A 19,985-nucleotide genomic window follows, 5' to 3' on the forward strand; every position below is an offset into this window, starting at 1 on the left:
GTTCCGCAGTCTATGCCAGTACCTCTTCCCGTACATCCGGATGTTTCTACGTCTAAGATTAAGACGAAAGAGGTATCATCGACACTTCCAGATCTCGCGCAAAATTTGGCAAACATACTTTCGAATCCTAAATCCAAATCCGCTACGCCTCATCCTTTAACTAACAGCCACGAACCACCCGCCATGCCTAATCCTACTATTGTTGCTGCCCCCACGTTAGTCGACTATAAACCCATACAATCTGAGCAATATTTTCAACCTATACAACCGGAAGTAAGTCAGCTGCAGATTCAACCACCCATTCAACATAATTATCAAGGACAGATTGTGCATCAGGGATATCAGGGACAGCAAAACTTTCAACAAACGTTCCCAAATCAGCAATTGCTTCATCAAAATCAAACACAACCAACACTGCAATCAATTCCGTTAACAATCCCACAACAGATTGATTTACAATCGCAAATGATGCAATCAAATCTTGTAACAGGACAAGCTCAAGGAAAGTGGTTTATTTCAACTAATCAATCTAATTCTCTACAACAGCAGCAGTCGATGTTACGACATATGCAATCGAATCAACCGTTCCAAAATCAATTGCAACAAATCCCGATGCAACCTCAAATGCAACAGCAAACTATGCAAGACCAGCATAGCGAATCTTCCATCGTATTAGATCAATCGCACTTACATTTAAAGCTTCCAGATCAGCAACCGGCAAAACTTTTAGAGGTTGAAAATTTGGAATCTTCAAATTTAAATTGGTGCGTAATTTATTTTTATTCATATTTTTTGATAGATAAAATAGGAAAACATAACAAATATATTTCTTTATTAAATTTTAATTTATCATTTTAGCATACGTCGCACTAGTTCCGATTGCCAATTACTTACATCCGAGAATGAAAATTCGAGTCACGACGTGACACCCGAGCATACTCTTATTGAATCCATCGATTCTACATCGACTCTACAACAATTGTCGCAACCACATCAACAGTTACTACAACAACAGCAACAACAGCAGCAGCAGCATCGCAAACTCAGTCAACAGAATTCGTTGGACAAAGTTTCGGATATAAGCAGTGTCGGAAGTATCGGAAGTAGTACAGGACCGCAAACCATAGCCGACTTGCATCAGAAACTCGTACAATTAACTAGTCAGCCATCGGAAGCATTAAATGTCGGTACACCACCTATAAGCTATCCTGCTACGCCTCATAATCATCAAATAGTCGGGGGACACGATACGTACATGCATTCTTTGCAGCAGAAACTGTTTAATATCGGTGTGCCAGTCTCATCGACAAATGCTGCCGCATGCCCCTTATCTCCTCAGACAACGATACATTCCTCTACTGTTCTTACTGATACGCAAGTCAGTGATGCTACTGTTGAAGGCTCTGCTATAATTCAGGAAAGTTCTGGCACACTTTCTCAAACTGTGAGCATTTTATACACACAATGTGCAAATCTTGGTATCTTTGAAATGATTTTACATAAAATTTGTTTCTAGAATGTGGAATGTTCTCTTGATAGTCCAACACCGGGAGTAGCTCCCGTAGCACCCGAAACTATGAGTCCAAGTAAAGAGAATGTTAAAGTACGAGCTCAAAGACCGGGATCCCGTTTGCAAGAATTAGAGCAAGAATTGGCAAAGATACATCATAGAGGCTCAGTTTTCGCGGCACCTCCGACACAGCCATTAACGCCGCCTATATCTATACAAACGCAGCAACAACTTGCCCAAAATTTATTAACAACTGCTCTGCCAGTGTCGACTAGCGTACCTGTGGCAACTATCGCTTCTAATGTTGTAACACCGCGATCTGGTACCAATACTCCAATTCAACCCGAACTTCAAGATAGTAGTAATGAGGTAATTTGCACTATCTTGTAATTTTCTTATAATTTATTCTTTGAATTTTAATTCTTTTCATAAATATTATTTATATATCATGTAACAGGAATGTACTATTGATACATATCATATAATAGGAATGTATTATTGATAAAAAGAATATTTTCATATATAAATATAAAATATCTCCCAGATTTGTTATTTCTAATTTGTTAAATCTAATTTTCTTTTCTAAATCGATATTTTTTTTTCATAATATTTATTCAATGTATTTGTTGTTCAATGTAATTGTTTAAGCAATATTTGGGCAAAATTGCCGTCGCAACTTTTTTGAAATATAATAAAGTTATGACATTACGAAAAATTATTTTTCACACATATATTTTTTTAATAAAATAAATATATTAAAAATAAATGTTAAAATATAAATTTTGCAGAAGGTAAATCCTGCTCAACCTATCCGAAAAGTATCGAGATTCGTAGTTTCCAAAGTTGCAGGTCCACCTGCTCATAATATTATTAATCAACAACAGGTTACTGACGCTGCGCGAACTCAATTGCAACAAATGGAAGAATTAAAAACTTCAGAACGGCAAACTGTTCATCAGACAGATGATCTACATGGTAAGAAAATTCTGATAAATAAAAATAATTAAATTTATTATATTTAGGTATTTCTTACACATATGTAAGATTATGTAAAAAATCTTATATATAAATAATATTTATATATATAGTACAACAGATATTTATTAATTACAGGTGTACCTATGCAAGTACCTCATAGTCGAGAGAATTCTGTTCCGCCAATTGTTCAAACAGCTCATGGTACTAATATTTTAAGTGCTGAAGTAAGTTTCATATAACTACTATTATTGACAAATTAAGTCATTATACAATTATTGTAATATATTATTAAAATCAGTAAAGTAGTCTCCGAAAAATTTTAATAAATATCCCTGACAATTATCTGTCTTTATAGCCTGAAAAAGAAGAAAGAATTGTCGTTCTTACACCAAGTGAAGAATATCAATTGCTTATAAAAAGGTAAAATTAACTGAAATTTGACATTTAAATTTGACATTCAGAAAATATGAATTTTGCCTTTGATGCATTAGTCAAATATTATATTATCTGAAACATATTAAATGAAAATTATATCACAGAGAAATTTATTCCTAAGTAAAGTCCATTCTTTGCAATGTAAAACAATATTTTTGTTGTACATAGGCAAACTCTGGAATTGGAAACATTGCAAAAAAGACATAGAGAAGAGTTGGAACGTTTCCAACAGCATCAGTTACAATTACTTATTCAGCAGCAGCAACAAGCAAGCGCACTACATCAACATCAGCATCACCCAGCATTACTTTACCACACTGTTGCCACAAATATTTCTGGTTAGTAATGCTAATATCAATTTTACATCATAGATACATATAATGAATTATATACATAAGATATATACATACATATATATATATATGTATGTATGTATGTATGTATATGTATATATGTATGCACGTGTGTGTGTGTATATGTGATAATAAATAAAGTATCACATTTTATCATTCGATAGGATCTAGAATTCCGGAAGACTATTTTATGTTCAGCACTGCACCCCAAACTCCATTGCAGAAAGGACCGAACAACTATCCAGACACAGATGAGACTCTACGGTTAGCCATGCAAAAATTGAAACAAACCCCGTTGCAGCTTCAACCTCAGCAGGCATCGGCTGGAATACCGCATGCTTATGTTATCCCAATTCCAGTAGTGCCTTCCGAAAATATGCAAAGTGTAGTCTCTCAACAGAGTAATAACTGTTCGAATGATTTATCCGAAGGAATCGATTCGATTCATAGCACGGCAGTTTGCAATCCGACGCAGTACCAATTCGCTCCTATATTGTCTGAAGGAGGGAATATTTCGTCGACAACTGTACCCACGCCCTTGTCGATATCTAATTCGACTTATGTTCAATATCACGAAGGCCAGCCGTTGCCGAATTTCCAAGCTTTCAGCTGTACACCCCACGGCGGTATCTTCTTACCAGCTGGGTATCGGCTGATATACGCACCTGCCGGAACGACTCCATCTCAACCGGCGACCCCCGCCGTGTCTCACATAGTAAGTTCTTCGCGCGATAACGATACGCCTCCAACGGCGGAGTCGCATTATTCGACCACCGCCGCCGAAAATTCGACGGTTCCCCCCTTGGATCAATAATGCGATACTCTGCTCATACGCTTCTATATTTTTTCCGGTCGATCTGTGCTCATTCTTAGTTTAATGCGTTCGATATCGTCTATAGTGCGAGGTTTCGTATTTTATCATCGCGAATGTAACTCAAATATATAATTTGCTGTGAAATGCGCGCGCCTCGCGTTGCTAGACATTACTACGAAGGTGTGAAGACGGATTAAAAATAAAAAAAAAAAAGAAAAAAAAGCGTGAATGGAAATATATATAATGTTTTTCGATGTGTACGACGTCCTTGCGTATATTAAAATAAGATATCAAATATTCTCGCTATATATCTGAGCGTGTGCATGATATTACTTTGATATGTGCCTCGCAGCGGAAATGAAGGAGAAATCATGTGGGAAAATATTGCGACAAGGAAACGATATCTAAATTTTTCCGAATGTAACACAGGAACTTGAGATAGAGGCCTTTACATGTACTGTGCTTTGAAATGCATTAAAGAGAAAAAAGAGGAAAAAAAAAGAAAAAGAAAAATCTTCCTTTGCTGAGATCTCTAAAAGACTCAATCACTCGATTCCTTTGGTAGCACAGCTCATTAGTACAGGCCTCCGCTAGTCTTACGATCGTGATGGCACATGGCCATTCTGCTCGCGATATATATGTATATGTTACTGTATGCTTGAATGTGTCCAGAAACAAGCGAATAGAGATTGAGTAAGCGGAAGTGATAGGGACAAAGAGCAAAAATGGATGGAAAGTTAGAGAATGAAAGAAATAGGAGAGAAGAGAAAAGAATGAATATATGTATGTATGTACGATGAATGTATAGTGCGAATGTGTCTCTGTATGTATGCATACGATTGTGCAAATATGTATGTATCAGAAGTAATTAGAGACAGAGAGAGAAATATGAGTAATATAGTCACTGTTATGCTTTAATGTATTTCTAGCGATTTTGCCTATTTCAATTAAAGAAGAAAAGTCATGTGTTACTAGTTAGCAAACCCATATATATATATATATCTCGTTTACTATTGATGATTATGTCTTCTTTTAAAATTGGTAGTAACCTTCTAACTACCATTGTTTATTTTGACACACGTAAATATAGTGTAATTTTGAAAAATTTCTGATGCCATTTTGGTATAGATATTATGTTGACGAATGTTGACACAAATCGAGCATTACCCTTTCTAATCGATCTGAGCAATATATTACTGTCACATATTAGAGAGGATGTATTAAAACTTCCTATTTTTTAGTTTGATAATCTTAATGACATGCCATTCCTGGTGTGAAATATTTAATTAAAATTTTAATTAACAATTGAATAATTAACAATGCAATTCATAATCATCTCCGTTTTTCATTTATAGATTTTTATTTATATAATATTCAAGATTATTTACGGGATTTATACTTAGTTATCAATATTATCATATTGCTACAACTATCATTCAGAGAGAGAAATGCTTCATAAAATTACTCCAATACACACAACTCGTGACTAAAAAATTTATTACTGATAATTTTGCACAAACATTAATTCTTTTAAGTAAATTAAGGCTTCTTTTTGATGCTTTTGTCACAATGTTATGTTAAAATCCATTTTTTTATAAGAATTGCAATAGTTTATTATATTACACTGACTTGAGACTTGATTATTTTCTCATACAGTAATCAGAAAAGACGACATATATGTACTCGTCTGTTATTACATATATATATATACATATATATATATATATATATATATATATATATATATATATATACACATACACACACATACATACATATACATACACATATATATAGTATATAAGTTTAATAGATATAGTTTCAATTGAACCTCTAGTTTCTGCGAAATTTCTTCGCTAATTTTCTCATGATACATAAACGTTATATATATACCTTCTTTTTGAATCATATCAAAGTTACAGCTAACATTACATCTAACAAATCTCAGTCGTGTAATTTAATAATAACTACTTATCATGTCATTTTTACTTATCATTGTCAAATTTTGTTGCCATCTATAAGAAACGGAGAGTAAGTAATTAATAAACAAAGCTTTATATCTGAAGAATGGTTTTTAAAAAAAATTTTCAAAAAAATATTTTATGGTATAATTTTTTCCATGTACATACATATACATGAACATGTAAAAAATAAGAATATCGTTATGCTCTTTTATAAATGTAAAACTCGTTATTTTGCTGAAGAAAATATTAAGTAATATTAACAAAATTCTCTATACTTTATACTGAATTCGTTTATTATGATGGCAGGTTTGAGAGAATTAAACTTGATAAATTTGAAATGCTGTATAGCATATTTTCTGAATACTCTGCTTTTAAGAATGATACAAGCAAGTGATGATCAATAATTGTTTATATTCTTCAATATATACAATTATATGTACAATTATATGTATGTACAATTGATTCTAAATTGATTTCAAATAATTGTTAGTAACAATAATCCCGATCGTTAATCCCATGAATAACAAATTTTCATTTATTTGTAAATATTGCAGATGTAAAAATAAGGAAAGTGTGTGAAATATTGGATATACAATCAAATAAAGTTATGCCATTGATTTCATTAATAAAAGATATATTATGTGACATAAATATAGAGCATATATATCGTTTATGTATAATATAATCTCTAATTGAATCTTAATTTGGCTTCAAATTTTTCAAAATATTTAAAATATGCAAGTATTTTTAAAAACGTTGTATAATTATATGATTATTTTGCATGTAAATACTCTTAAAAATAACTTTATGTCCTTAATACACTTTTTGTTTTTCAAAATCTCTTCAAAATAAAAAATAAATGGAGATTGTTTTTTACATATTAAGATGTGAAATAATCAAATATTTTGGAAATCTTTAAAAACACATCAAAGAAAGAATTCTTGTGGAAAGGTTTAAAGACTGATTAGATGTAAAACGAGAAATAATAGTTGATAATTTCAAGCTGAATATAAAATTTCATTCGAAAACTATATATTTAAATTTATATGAAAAAATAATAATCTTTCTTTCCATTTTATATTATTGTATCAAATGATTAATTGTATATTCCAAAAAAGGTGAAAAAATATCCAGTATTTGAAAGAGGAAGATATATATATATTTAGGAATAAAAGGAGAGAGAGAGAGAAAGAAATGTAATACATATATTCCATTTTCATAGAAATTCAAAATGTGTATTAATATCTATTTGCATAACATATAACATAATGCTCCATTATATTATCTGTTGAATTAAGAGTTTAGTTTTTCAAGATTAATTCTAGTCGAAAATGAAATGAGAAAATGTAAGAACTTAAACTGAAGATATGATATAAACAAGATTCCATAAACGTAAAGAAATATTATAAAAACAACATTAAATAATTATTATGCATTAATTATGTAATTAAATGCACAATGAAAGAATCAGTTAATTTTTTTAAATAAAATCTATTGAAGGTATTACTATTTTTATCAAAACAAAAATTTTAATCATTTATTTTTATGTCTAATATAATATTGTAAAACAAATAGAAATTTTAATAATAGTCACTATCAAAAGACATTAAATGTTAAAATCACTAACAACAATTGTAAACTTAAAGTGAAATAAATAAATTGACATGTATTATAGATTATCATTTTCTTACATGCAATATCTAAATAAAAGAACAATTTGTCATGAATATTTTCTTTATTACAATAGAAACATACAGAATATATATTATATTCAAATTCTGCAAAATTGTTATATTTCAACACATATTTTCCAAAAATTTCTAAAAACTATCCTTTACATATATAGAAAATTTCACAAAATGCTCTTCTTTTATTTATCATATTTTCTTACACAATAGATTCCTTTTATTCCATAATTATATAATAGAATAAGATATTATTTCTGCATCTATAACAAATTAAAACAAGTATATCTTCAAATGCTATTTTAAAAGTGTTACATTTTATGTGAAGAACATATAAACAATTATATTATTATAAAAAATATAATAAATTTAATATAAAAACTATTGATATATATATATATATACTTCAAATAATGCAGAATGCAGATACTTTCTTAAGAAAAGAAAAGATTTTTAATTTTAATATATTACATACATAAAATAAATATTTGGTATAATGGTTTTGTAATATAATGTAATATAAGAATATTAATATTTTTTCTATTCCTTTTTTTTATATCATTGTATAATTTTATAATTTGCATATCAAAACTTGATTTAACATTTAACATTTTATCATACAAAAGTCATCAAATATATTTTCCATATATTAAGGTGTGTACTTACCATTAGATGTACTTAATAAGATTACAATTCAAATTTTTACAAGGACTCAAAATGACTTCGTCTCCTTGCGTAAGCTCCCATGCAAGCAAAAAACCCAATAATCGCGATCGTTAATCCCAGGATTAACGCTAGGGTGTCTCCAAAATCGAAATTATTGGATGCCATTGCGAAGTCGAATACGCCAAACAGGGCGAGTAGAAAATAAATCCACATTCTCCTCATTAAAAAAAATGATAAAAGTGCAAAAATATATGTACAATAGTAATTAATGTGAGCTTAATACAGAGTATTATTCGCACTGTCTTCTAACGTTCTGTGTGATTATAATCAAATGTAATTTTTGTGACATATCAAGCATTGCAAGCTCGTTTTCAAATATATCAAATAATTACACACATGTTGTATTATCTTCTATTTGCTAAATATAATTATTAAATATTAACAATCGATAATGACATTATGACAATTGGATCTAACTTTCTAGTACTATGAATATAAACAAACACAACCATATACCTACATACTATTTGACAAGTGAAGTCAACTTTATGGCATTTTCAAATGGTCGGGTTTAATTAGTCGCTCTGGGATAGTTTACTAGACGTTATTACCAATCATAGCCATTTTTCTGAAGAATGTAATCATATATTCTTCGGAAGAGTGGCTGTGATTGGACAATGATGTCTAGTGAATATTTCCCGATTGGTAAGTTAAATATCACTCTACTTCACAATAGGATTTCTAAACACAGTCCTAATTGGCTGAAAGAAACGGTTGGCACCCGATTGATCATGTCGCCAATTCAAAAGAACTCTCTGATTGGTCAATCGTTGCTGGTTATCCTAGGCACAAATCGATATAATTGGTTGTAATTTCTCTGGTTGTCGCAACATGGTCAAACTTGGACAAACCCAAAGAAACTTTTAAAATCCTAGAAATTCCCTAACCGACACCCAATCAGCACGTTCGACATAGATGGCATTTATTTAAAAGTTACAATTTCCAATCGGGACAAAGCAAGTGTTTTACTAGTTTACGAGTGTATGAGAGTCGAACATAACCTCGAGTTCCTTCGAAAATAAATATCAGTAACATTTTCCATTTTCCATTTTCAATCATGGCAAATTCGTCGGCAAACGTAACTGTGTCGAGCATTTTGAAGAATAAGAGCTCATTCGAGGATGAACCGCGGAAGAAGAGCAGGGAAGACTGGCGAAAGGCAAAGGAGCTCGAGGAGGCGAGGAAGGCCGGTACTGCTCCCGCTGCCGTCGACGAGGAGGGTAAAGACATTAACCCGCACATTCCGCAATACATCAGCGCGACGCCATGGTACTTCGGCGCTCAGGGTCCCACCCTGAAGCATCAGAGACCGCAGCCGGAGAAGCAGAGGCAGTTCAGTTCCATAGACGAGTGGTATAATCGCGGAGTGGACTCCGCGCGGGTGGCAATCAAGTATCGTAAGGGCGCTTGCGAGAATTGCGGCGCGATGACTCACAAGAGGAAAGATTGCATGGAGAGACCGCGCAAGGTCGGAGCGAAATATACGAATTCAAAGATAGCACCGGATGAATTTACTCAGCCTGAGCTCTCTATGGATTACGACGGTAAGAGAGACAGATGGGCTGGTTACGATCCCTCCGAGCATAGAGCGATAGTGGAGGAGTATCAGAAGATAGAAGAAGCCAAGAGGCAAATGCGTGCCGACAAACTCGATGCGGAGGAGGAGAACGACGAGCAAGATTCAGACAAGGATGAGGATAAGTATGTAGATGAAGTGGACATGCCTGGTACAAAGGTGGACTCCAAACAGCGCATTACTGTAAGAAATCTGCGAATTCGAGAGGACACTGCTAAGTATCTGCGCAATCTAGATCCGAATTCTGCGTACTACGATCCAAAGACTAGATCTATGCGAGATAATCCATATACCGGTACAGAGCGAGAGGTAGATTACAAGGGCGAAAACTTTGTACGCTTTTCCGGAGACACGCAACAACATGCCAATGCGCAATTGTTCGCTTGGGAAGCCCACGAGAAAGGAGTCGACGTACATTTATTGGCCGAGCCTACGAAACTGGAATTATTAAAGCAGGAATACGATAAGAAACGCGACGAGTTGAAGGATAAGGCGCGCGACAGTATAATAGAGCGTTATGGAGGTGAGAAACATCTCAAAGCATTACCAAAGTCTTTGTTATTGGCACAGACGGAGCACTATGTCGAATATTCGAGATACGGTAAGATAATTAAAGGACAGGATAGACAGGTGATACGATCCAAGTACGAAGAAGATATTTACCCAAACAATCATATGTCAGTTTGGGGTTCCTATTGGCAGGATGGAAAATGGGGCTACAAGTGTTGCTATTCCTTCATTAAAAATTCCTATTGCACCGGGGAGTCTGGAAAGAGAGCAGCAGAGGCAATAAACGATAGCTCGACACTGGATAAAGTACCATCCGTGAGAAATGAAATGGAAGAAACAAACTCTAAACTAGACAACACGGTGGTGAACGACAATCGTTCTTCCAGCAGCGAATCTTCGTCCGAAGATGAAGATACGGGAAAAACTAAAACAGAAAAGCAAAGTAAAGCGGCTAAGCGAAAATTGAAGAAACAAAAACGGAAGGAAAGCCGCAAGAATAAGAAACAAAATGAAGAGAAACAAGATGAGGACAAACTGAAGGAAGCATTGAGAAAAGAAGAGGAAAATGCGAGGAAGATGGAGAAGCTATTGAAAATGAGCGAGAGGAAACGTCCCTACAACAGCATGTATGAGACAAAAGAATTGACTACCGAGGAGATAGAAGCATATCAAATGAAACGTAAACGCGACGAAGATCCAATGGTCCATTTTCTTTCAAAATAATATTACCAAGTTATTCTTAGGAATAAAAATCAAATTAATGTATATTTATATGTATATATACAGTCTACGATATTATTCATCTTATTTGATGAGAATAGAAGAGATTTTATGTAAAATATTAATGTATAATTTAGCGGTTCGATATATTAATTAAATATAACAAGTTTAAGAGAGATTCATTATATTTACTAAATTACTAGTATATATAATCATTTTTCTTCTTTTTTGTATATAAATAAATAAAAGCCTGTATATATTTGAACAATTACTCATACATTCAATTGAAATCTTGTCGCATGAAGAGTATTTTTTATTTTAAATTTTACTTTTTAATTCATTATATTTACTAAATTACTAATATATGTAATCATTTTTCTTCTTTTTTGTATATAAATAAATAAAAGCCTGTATTATATATTTGAACAATTACTCATACATTCAATTGAAATCTTGTCGCGTAAAGAGTACTTTTTATTTTAAATTTTACTCTTGCAAGCGATTCGCGCGCAATTTTGTATACGAAACATCAGCGATCTTTAATATTATCTCATCGATGACTAACGGTAGCGTGTGATTGGAAAAATGAATAATTCAAGTCGAATCGAGTTACGACACACCATATTGATGTATGTACGGTTCTATTCCAGCGGTTTTCGCAAGAGAGGGCGTCGCAAACGCTGATCATCTGAAATCATATGGAAGTTTGGCGGTCCCGAATATTATTTAGTCGATGACCAAGGAAAAATCGCTAGACAGCCATATTATGTAGAAGCAGACCGTGACTTTAGACATCAAATGTCTTCTATTTATCAGATTTCGTTCTTGCGATATTATGCTTCGCCGTATCATATTCTCGTGTCGATGATAAGTGTGCACGGTTTGTAAGTGTCCGCGCGTCGTTTTTGCGTGCACGTTTCGTGCCATAAACTATTTTTCTTCAATACCGCAAATATACAAATCTACTTTTAATTTAACTAGGAAATCGCGTGTGAGTTAATTTTGTCGCTAGCGCTGTTGGATAACGCGCCGAAAAAAAAAGCATGTTTCTCACTCGGAGGTTACGAGAATCACGATGATTTAACAATGAAAATGACCGGGATTTGTGCCGCGTGTATTTCTATATAAAGGTGGAAGAGAGAGAAAGCTGAAGGGAGAGAGACGGGGAGAGAAAGACAGAGAAAGGAAGAGAGATGTGTCGGTGGATAAATTACTACAATTTGCTTAATAGCTAATAGACTCAAAATTACTGGTATGCTTTTACGATTCGCTCATGATGTTCGTACATGCGACGATATTGTCTCTCTTCTTCTTCGGATTATTAGGTAATATATATATATATATATATATATATATATATATATATACACACATAAAATATATATATATATGTATTTTTACATATATTTATATATAAAATGTGTATACAGGCATAACAAAAGTATCAGGCATAAAAAATAAACAATATAAAAACTTAGCAAAAGTAGCACTTTGTCATTGTATTTTTCAACAGAATAGAAATGTAATGTTGTTCCAATTGTAAACTCTGTATATATATATATATATATATATATATATATATATACAAAGTTTACAATTTTATATATAATATACTGTTATTTATTGATTATGCATTTTCTGAGAAATTTGCTGTTAATTTATTTCTTTGACTGATTAAAATTGAAAATGAAGCAGATAATTATCTGCTTTCTTAATTTTTCTTATCTCGAGTTTAAACATTTTAATAAATTTTAAAATTATATCTTAAATAGAAACAATATAAGAAATTAAGTAAAAAAAGAGATGGCACTGTATCTATTGCTTGTATCTCTTAAATATTTCATTAAAATTGTAAATTATTTTGAACATAGATTCACTTGTGTTAAATTTTTCCACTTTTAATAATCTATAGTTTACAAATTCTACTGACATTTTTCAAAAGGAAGACTTTTATAAATATATCAAAGACTTTTGCTTAAGAGAAATATGCCTGTTGTATTACATATATTAATGATATATGTATTTTTTTCATATATCAAATTGTAAGTTTGTCAAATGAAGAAGTGCTATTGTTAAGATAATTATGTTTTTTATAATAAAATAAAACTAAAACTTTAATATAATATAAATAAAATAATATAATATAAATATAATAAAATAATTTTTTTTATTGTACGAATACTTCAGTTTTAGTGAATAATTTTATTAAAAATAAAATTAATAAATTTAATTGAATTATTATGTATGTGTGAAAATATTAATTATAAAAATATTTAATGTAGACAATTAAAATTGTTAAAAATTGTTCAAAAAATTGTTAGTTGTTAATAATTAATTCAAAACATTAATATTATATATATAATATAAAAATAGTTCAAGTCAAAATTATTAAGAATTGTTAAAAATTATCTTATTGTAAGAATCTATATAAAAGAATTGATTATAATTTTACTTAATGTTTTATATATAAACATATCAGGAAAAGACATTTAATAATAATTTAATTTATTATGTTTTGTGTGAAATATAAAGATTATAGAATTTTAATAAATTATTCTAGGAACTATATTTGGAAAAGATATTAAAGGTTCAACTTATTGTGAATTTTACAATGAAACATCGTGCACAGAACCTGACAAAAATTGTTCAGAGACAGAAGAATGTACTGTGCAAGATGGAGATAAGCGTAATCATTGTTACGTACTATGGACTGTCGACAGTGTTACTAATAAAACAACACTTAAATTGAAGGTTAGTTTTAATTAATAATTATTATATATAATTTATTATATATAATTTATATTTTAATAGTTTATATTTTTGTATACTTTACAAGTGTCTAGGGTAGACCTTCAGGTATATAGATAGATCTTCAGGTTTGAGACATAATTGTGTCATAAATAGAATAAAATATCTAGAAATTATAATTATGTACCAATAATAATTTTGTAATTTGTTTTTAAGTTATATAATACAATATTAAATGTTAATTTCAACTTAAGTAATTTAAAATGTAGATCTTGCCGAGAAATACTATATATACTCAAATTGCTTCAAGATTTCATGAATTTTTTGCAAATTGTGCTTTTCAAATTGCATTATTTAACAAATTCGAACAAATTATTCTATTTTATTTGACAAAACAATGTCCATGTAATAATGTTCATGTTAAATCACATTTTGATGAAGTACATCTTTAAAGAATAAACAATTTATAATAATACTACAATTATAAAACATGTAAATTTAAAATTAGCTAAGGATGTAGTATTAATTTGTAATATTTTTTTTTTAGAAAAAAGGAAATGTCATTGTCTTTTTTTTCGTGAAATTAATAATTATATATTTTTAGTAATTAGAAACTTGGTTCAAATAATCAAAAAATCAAAAAGAAATTGGCATAAGAGACAATACGCAATAGTTGGAGCGCAGAGAAGCAATAACACTTCTTTCTTTTTTCAATATTAGTTTATTAAAAAACACATTTTGTTATTATAATGTGTTTTTTAATATACTAATATTGAAAAAAAGATAGAAGTGTTGTTGCTTCTCTGCGCTCCAACTACCATGCATTGGCTCTTATGCCATTTTTTTTTTATATATTTTTATTTTCTTATTAAATTATATTGGAATCTGTGTAATTTATACCAAATGTAATTTATATCAAATTTTCAGGGTTGCTTTTTGGATAGTAATGATTGTTATGACAAGTCGCAATGCATAGAGAATAATCCTGAAAGAAAAAATGATTTATATTTTTGTTGTTGCGATGTTGATATGTGTAACCGACATTTTTCTTCAAATGTATATCCAACTACAACCTCCAAACCTACACAACCACCTGTTATTAAAGGTGTTTTATTTAATCATATGTTATCTAATATTTAATAATTTTTGTTTGAGAGCAGTTAATAAATTTATTATAAATTTACTACTTATCTATTAACTTTTATAATATATTTTAACTTTTAACTTTTAACTATTTTAACTTTTATAATATTACTTTAATAATAATTAATTTTTTAGAGACTGACTGTATATCCAATACCGAGAAGCAAGCAATAACACTTACATTATTGATATTAATTCCTATGCTTCTTACATTTGGTTCATTGTCTTTGTGGTGGTTCTGTCGTCGTCAAAGATTGATGTATTTTAATGAGGTTGTATATCTTGAGATTATTATAAAACTAGTACTAAATTGTATCATTATCAGTTTATGAGATTAATATAAATCTTTTTTAGATACCAACATTGGAACCACTTCCATTGCCACCACCATCACCTAATTTAGGTTTACGTCCGATACAACTGCTTGAGATAAAAGCTCGAGGTCGTTTTGGAGCAGTTTGGAAAGCTCAATTGAAAAATGAGATTGTGGCAGTTAAAGTTTTCCCCATTCAAGACAAACAGTCATGGCAAACTGAACAAGAAATTTTTAAGCTTGCACATATGGATCATGAGGATATATTACATTTTATAGGTGTTGAAAAACGTGGAGACAATTTACAAGCTGAGTTTTGGTTAATCACAGCATATCATGAGAAAGGTTCATTATGCGATTACTTGAAAGCAAATGTTGTAACATGGCCTGAGATGTGTAGAATTGCAGAATCCATGGCAAGGTAATAATTGTAATTTATAATAACTAAGATAATTTAAGAGAACAAAATCATATGCATGTATGCATGTAATGATACTTTTGTATTTAAACTATAATTTTTTATTCAAATCTTCATAAAATTATTATTATTATTATTAGAGGTTTAATGCATCTACATGAAGAAATCCCGGCTAATAAAGCGGATGGTTATAAGCCAGCTGTAGCTCATAGGGATTTTAAGTCAAAAAATGTTTTGTTAAAGGCTGACATGAGTGCCTGCATAGCAGACTTTGGCTTGGCACTTATTTTTCACCCAGGAAAACCTTGTGGCGATACACATGGACAGGTAATGCATATAAATTAGCATGTTTCTTTTTTTTATTAAATGAATATGAAAATAATCTCTTTTTTTATACTACTTTTGTTTATATAATAGGTTGGGACACGAAGATATATGGCACCAGAGGTTTTAGAAGGGGCAATAAATTTTACTAGAGATTCATTTTTACGGATCGATATGTATGCTTGTGGGCTAGTGCTATGGGAATTAGCTTCAAGATGTACTGTACAAGATGTATGTGTATGTTATGTATTATATGTGCAATACCTTAATATTGATATGAAAAATCGAATCCATTAAAATTCTACCAGAATTTATCATATGTTTCCAAACTATCTATATTATAAAAGATTTTATATAGAAAATTAATTGCAATATACGATATAGTTCCGAAATTTATTAAAATTATTTAATAAAAATACATAAAATTAAAGTGATGAATACAATGATAAATGAAAAAATTTTATAACATTTTACATGTTTTATTATAATCACTCATAAGAAATAAATATATATTTAAAATTTTTACATGAATTATATTGTGTCTATATCACTTTGTAAATCTGTGTGTTTATTTCAAAAACTTATTATAATAAATTACAAAATATAAGTTAATTGCATTTCAAAAATAACTAATTGTTTTATTTTAATATTAGGGACCAATAGGAGAATATCGACTACCATTTGAGGACGAAGTCGGCCTTCATCCTACTTTAGAAGATATGCAAGAAAGCGTTGTTCATAAAAAAGAAAGACCGCTCATTTTAGAAACTTGGCGTAAACATCCAGTAAGTAAAAATATGTAAAGGAAAGAGACAAATTTCTGTTTTTAAATCTTTTTTATTATTTAACATTAACAAATAGCGAAAAAATTTTACATTAATGCATATATATATATTCTGTACATTAGAAACCATTCTAAACAGAATGCTTTTCTGGAATAAAAAGAGATTTTTAAAGATTTTATAATAATGTGAGGTGTATAAAATTAAAAAATGGAAAATCTTAGATTAAAGTTGTATTACAAAGCTTGTGAAGTATTTTTGAGTATTTTCTGATATTTCTTAAAAACTCACGTTTTCTTTAATCATTTATATTTATAAATGTTGCAAATGATGAAGTTTTTTCCTTAACAGAAGATAGTTTTTTCAAACAAAAAAAAAGAGTTGAAGAAAGCAGTATATACATAGCTATAATTGAAATGTGTTATTTCAGGGACTTTTATCAATTTGTGATACAATGGAAGAATGTTGGGATCATGATGCCGAAGCACGCCTTTCCGCTTCGTGCGTAGTAGAACGAGTTGCTACTCTCAGTAGGACTCTTGTATTAAATTCATCTACTTTGATTCGAGTTGATAACACCAACGAGATTATTACTACCAAGGAGTCTAGCATGTAGTTAGCGCATCTATATATTATATAGTTTTAATTCAATGACACAACCACCATGTTTTGTATCATAATTTTGTTATACGATGGATAAATGGAATATCTGCATACTTCGTTTTCTTGGAATTTTTTCTTTGGAGTTAGAAACAAAATGGGAAATATTACTAAAAAAATACTCTTTTTTTATACTAATATAAATGAAAATATATGTTATTAAATATCTTTAAAAATTTATTCTGTTTGTATTCTTTTATTAATGTTTATAGACATTTACGAAACATTTTATAGCTATTTCATATTTCTTGTCTTAATATAAATATGACATCTAATGAAATATCTTGTAAACTATTTTTGATGAATTTACCTTAATTTTTTAGTACTTTATTTAATATTTTTATTTAAATGTGTCTAATAAAGTAGGGATTTCTCTTTTGTATTATAAATTATCCGAGAAATATGAGGCGTGTGAATACTTTTTTTACCCATTGTTGATATCAATGAGGAATGTTAAATAATAGTAAAAAAGACAAGCATACATCTTTTCAATTTTATGTTTTACTATTTGATTAAATAATTGCAGTTCAATAAAAAATAAGCTTTTTCCTAATCCAAGAAAAAAACAATTATTCCCTGTAACTTTGCTTTTCTGAATGTAATTTCGGTTTTAAAAATGTTCTATAGTGTCATAATTTTGAAACTAAGGTTGTAAAAAAACGATTTTGTAAAATACTTTACTACACTATATCTATGTAATATATATGAGAACACTGAAAGTTTTTTTATTTGGAATTAAGTGTATTATTATAATAATTTTTACAATTTTAGAGAGGAATTTGTTGCAAAGATTAGTGTTAGTGATAGTTAAGTGAGTTTTTTTTCATAAATGATTAAATTTTTTATTTATAGGTAAATGATTAAATTTTTATTTATAGGTGTGCATTATAATTTGATCAAGTTATCAAGATGAACAAATCCATTGCATTTATTTATTTGAATTTGAAGATTTTTCTAGTCATTAAATGTAATGACAAAATTGACATTCAAAATAGTGAAAATAATGTAAAAGTCAAAATTATATGTAGAGATCGTTTAGATTTTAATATTGTATGGGTATATGTATGTATGTGTGACAAATTGTAAAAATTTAATTTAAAATAATGAATTTAATATGATGATCATAAAATAGGTAATTCCAATCTTTCTCTGCTACTGCTATTATTATAGATTCAATATTTATATATATATATATATATATATATATGTGCAATATTATAAAAATTTAAATTTTTCTACAATTTCTTTTAAAAATTGAAACTTTTAATACATTGATATTTAAATGTGTTTTAACAGAACAACATTTTGTTTAGCTCATTATATCGTACCCAGGTAGCAGAGTGATGTCAAATGACATCTTAATAACGTTTTAATGATGTCATTGTACGTCATTAGACGTCTGGAGACGTCATCTTGCTACCTGGATATAATAATAGCATAAATTACTCTAAAAAATGATTAATCACATTAATCTCAAATTCTTCAAAATTATGACGATAATAGAACATCTTAGTCGTACAGAACATCAAAATCATTTAGAAAAATATAAGAAACTTTTTTTGAGATTTTTTTATTGAACTGTATTATTAATCTTTCCTCTGATCCTATACCAATGGTTGTTAGTTAGAACTTTATAATTATCTTAATAAAAATATGTGAACCGTGCTACATTTTATTTTTAATGCCATTTTGGTGCATTGGAAATAGATTCATTTTATATAATGTTAAATTAATATTAAAAATATTTTGTTTAATAAAAAGGTATATTACAAAACTGAATACAAAGATATTACTAATAATTGCAAGGTAAATAACAAAAATTAAATATGAAATCACAATTATCTATTTACTAAATTTTATATATATGTATGTATATATATATATATATATATATATATATATATATATAACAAGAGAGAGAAATTCATATATACAAAATATAATATTGTTATATATATATAAAATAATATTATATTTTGTATATATGAATTTCTCTCTCTTTGAAAAACGTAAATGGAAGAAAGCATGTATTTAAATCTCTTATTGATCCTCCAACAACTTGTAAACAACATTATAAGAATGTATGAAGAATTTTTTTACTTCCATTTAATCAATAATTTATAGATATTTAGAATATTTTATAAAGATCTGATATGTACCTATTCTTACTTGCATTTTTTTGAAATAGAAAATTAGCGGTAAATCTGATTCGCTGGTTACCCACACAATAAAAAAATCTGCGGGGTTTTGACATATCCTGAAAAATCGTAATATTTTTGAGAGAGAGAAAGAGAGGGAGAAAGCATAAGATATCTATATAAAGTAT

General features: G+C 29.5%; 3 protein-coding genes across 11 annotated transcripts in view; all 3 read left to right on the top strand.

Annotated features, from left to right (window-relative positions):
* The window catches only part of LOC105254082 (serine/threonine-protein kinase WNK1), a 19,234-nt gene extending 13,935 nt beyond the window's left edge, over nt 1-5,299 (top strand). For 7 of the 8 annotated variants that reach the window (XM_020028369.2, XM_011262569.3, XM_011262566.3 and 4 more), the window contains 8 exons: nt 1-764; nt 859-1,444; nt 1,517-1,879; nt 2,299-2,485; nt 2,624-2,712; nt 2,844-2,908; nt 3,092-3,261; nt 3,441-5,299. The exon at nt 1-764 is cut by the window's left edge and continues 1,638 nt beyond it. In XM_020028369.2, coding sequence (XP_019883928.1) covers nt 1-764; nt 859-1,444; nt 1,517-1,879; nt 2,299-2,485; nt 2,624-2,712; nt 2,844-2,908; nt 3,092-3,261; nt 3,441-4,090 — 2,874 coding nt within the window. In that variant the 3' untranslated portion in view covers nt 4,091-5,299. The remainder of the gene's footprint in view (nt 765-858; nt 1,445-1,516; nt 1,880-2,298; nt 2,486-2,623; nt 2,713-2,843; nt 2,909-3,091; nt 3,262-3,440) is intronic. The other variant, XM_011262572.3, reaches the window with a different exon arrangement.
* A 4,128-nt stretch (nt 5,300-9,427) lies between these two features.
* LOC105254084 (pre-mRNA-splicing factor Slu7) lies at nt 9,428-11,408 on the top strand. Its single transcript, XM_011262575.2, has one exon. The coding sequence runs from the start codon at nt 9,523-9,525 to the stop codon at nt 11,272-11,274; it is 1,752 nt and encodes a 583-aa protein (XP_011260877.1). The 5' UTR covers nt 9,428-9,522; the 3' UTR covers nt 11,275-11,408.
* Nucleotides 11,409-12,015: 607 nt separating this feature from the next.
* Nucleotides 12,016-17,715, top strand: LOC105254093 (activin receptor type-2A). 2 transcript variants are annotated; one of them, XM_025407577.1, is made up of 10 exons: nt 12,016-12,155; nt 12,253-12,596; nt 13,832-14,022; nt 14,947-15,124; nt 15,298-15,434; nt 15,517-15,896; nt 16,034-16,220; nt 16,311-16,448; nt 16,871-17,002; nt 17,430-17,715. In XM_025407577.1, the coding sequence occupies exons 2-10, from the start codon at nt 12,545-12,547 to the stop codon at nt 17,613-17,615; spliced, it is 1,581 nt and encodes a 526-aa protein (XP_025263362.1). In that variant the 5' UTR covers nt 12,016-12,155; nt 12,253-12,544; the 3' UTR covers nt 17,616-17,715. The 2 variants fall into 2 exon arrangements, with proteins under 2 accessions (XP_025263362.1, XP_011260891.2); XM_011262589.2 differs by having other exon boundaries at nt 12,016-12,596.
* The last annotated feature ends 2,270 nt before the right edge of the window (nt 17,716-19,985 follow it).

Source organism: Camponotus floridanus, unplaced genomic scaffold (assembly GCF_003227725.1).
Source record: "Camponotus floridanus strain SB8 unplaced genomic scaffold, Cflo_v7.5 scaffold1, whole genome shotgun sequence".
Classification (NCBI taxonomy): domain Eukaryota; kingdom Metazoa; phylum Arthropoda; class Insecta; order Hymenoptera; family Formicidae; genus Camponotus; species Camponotus floridanus.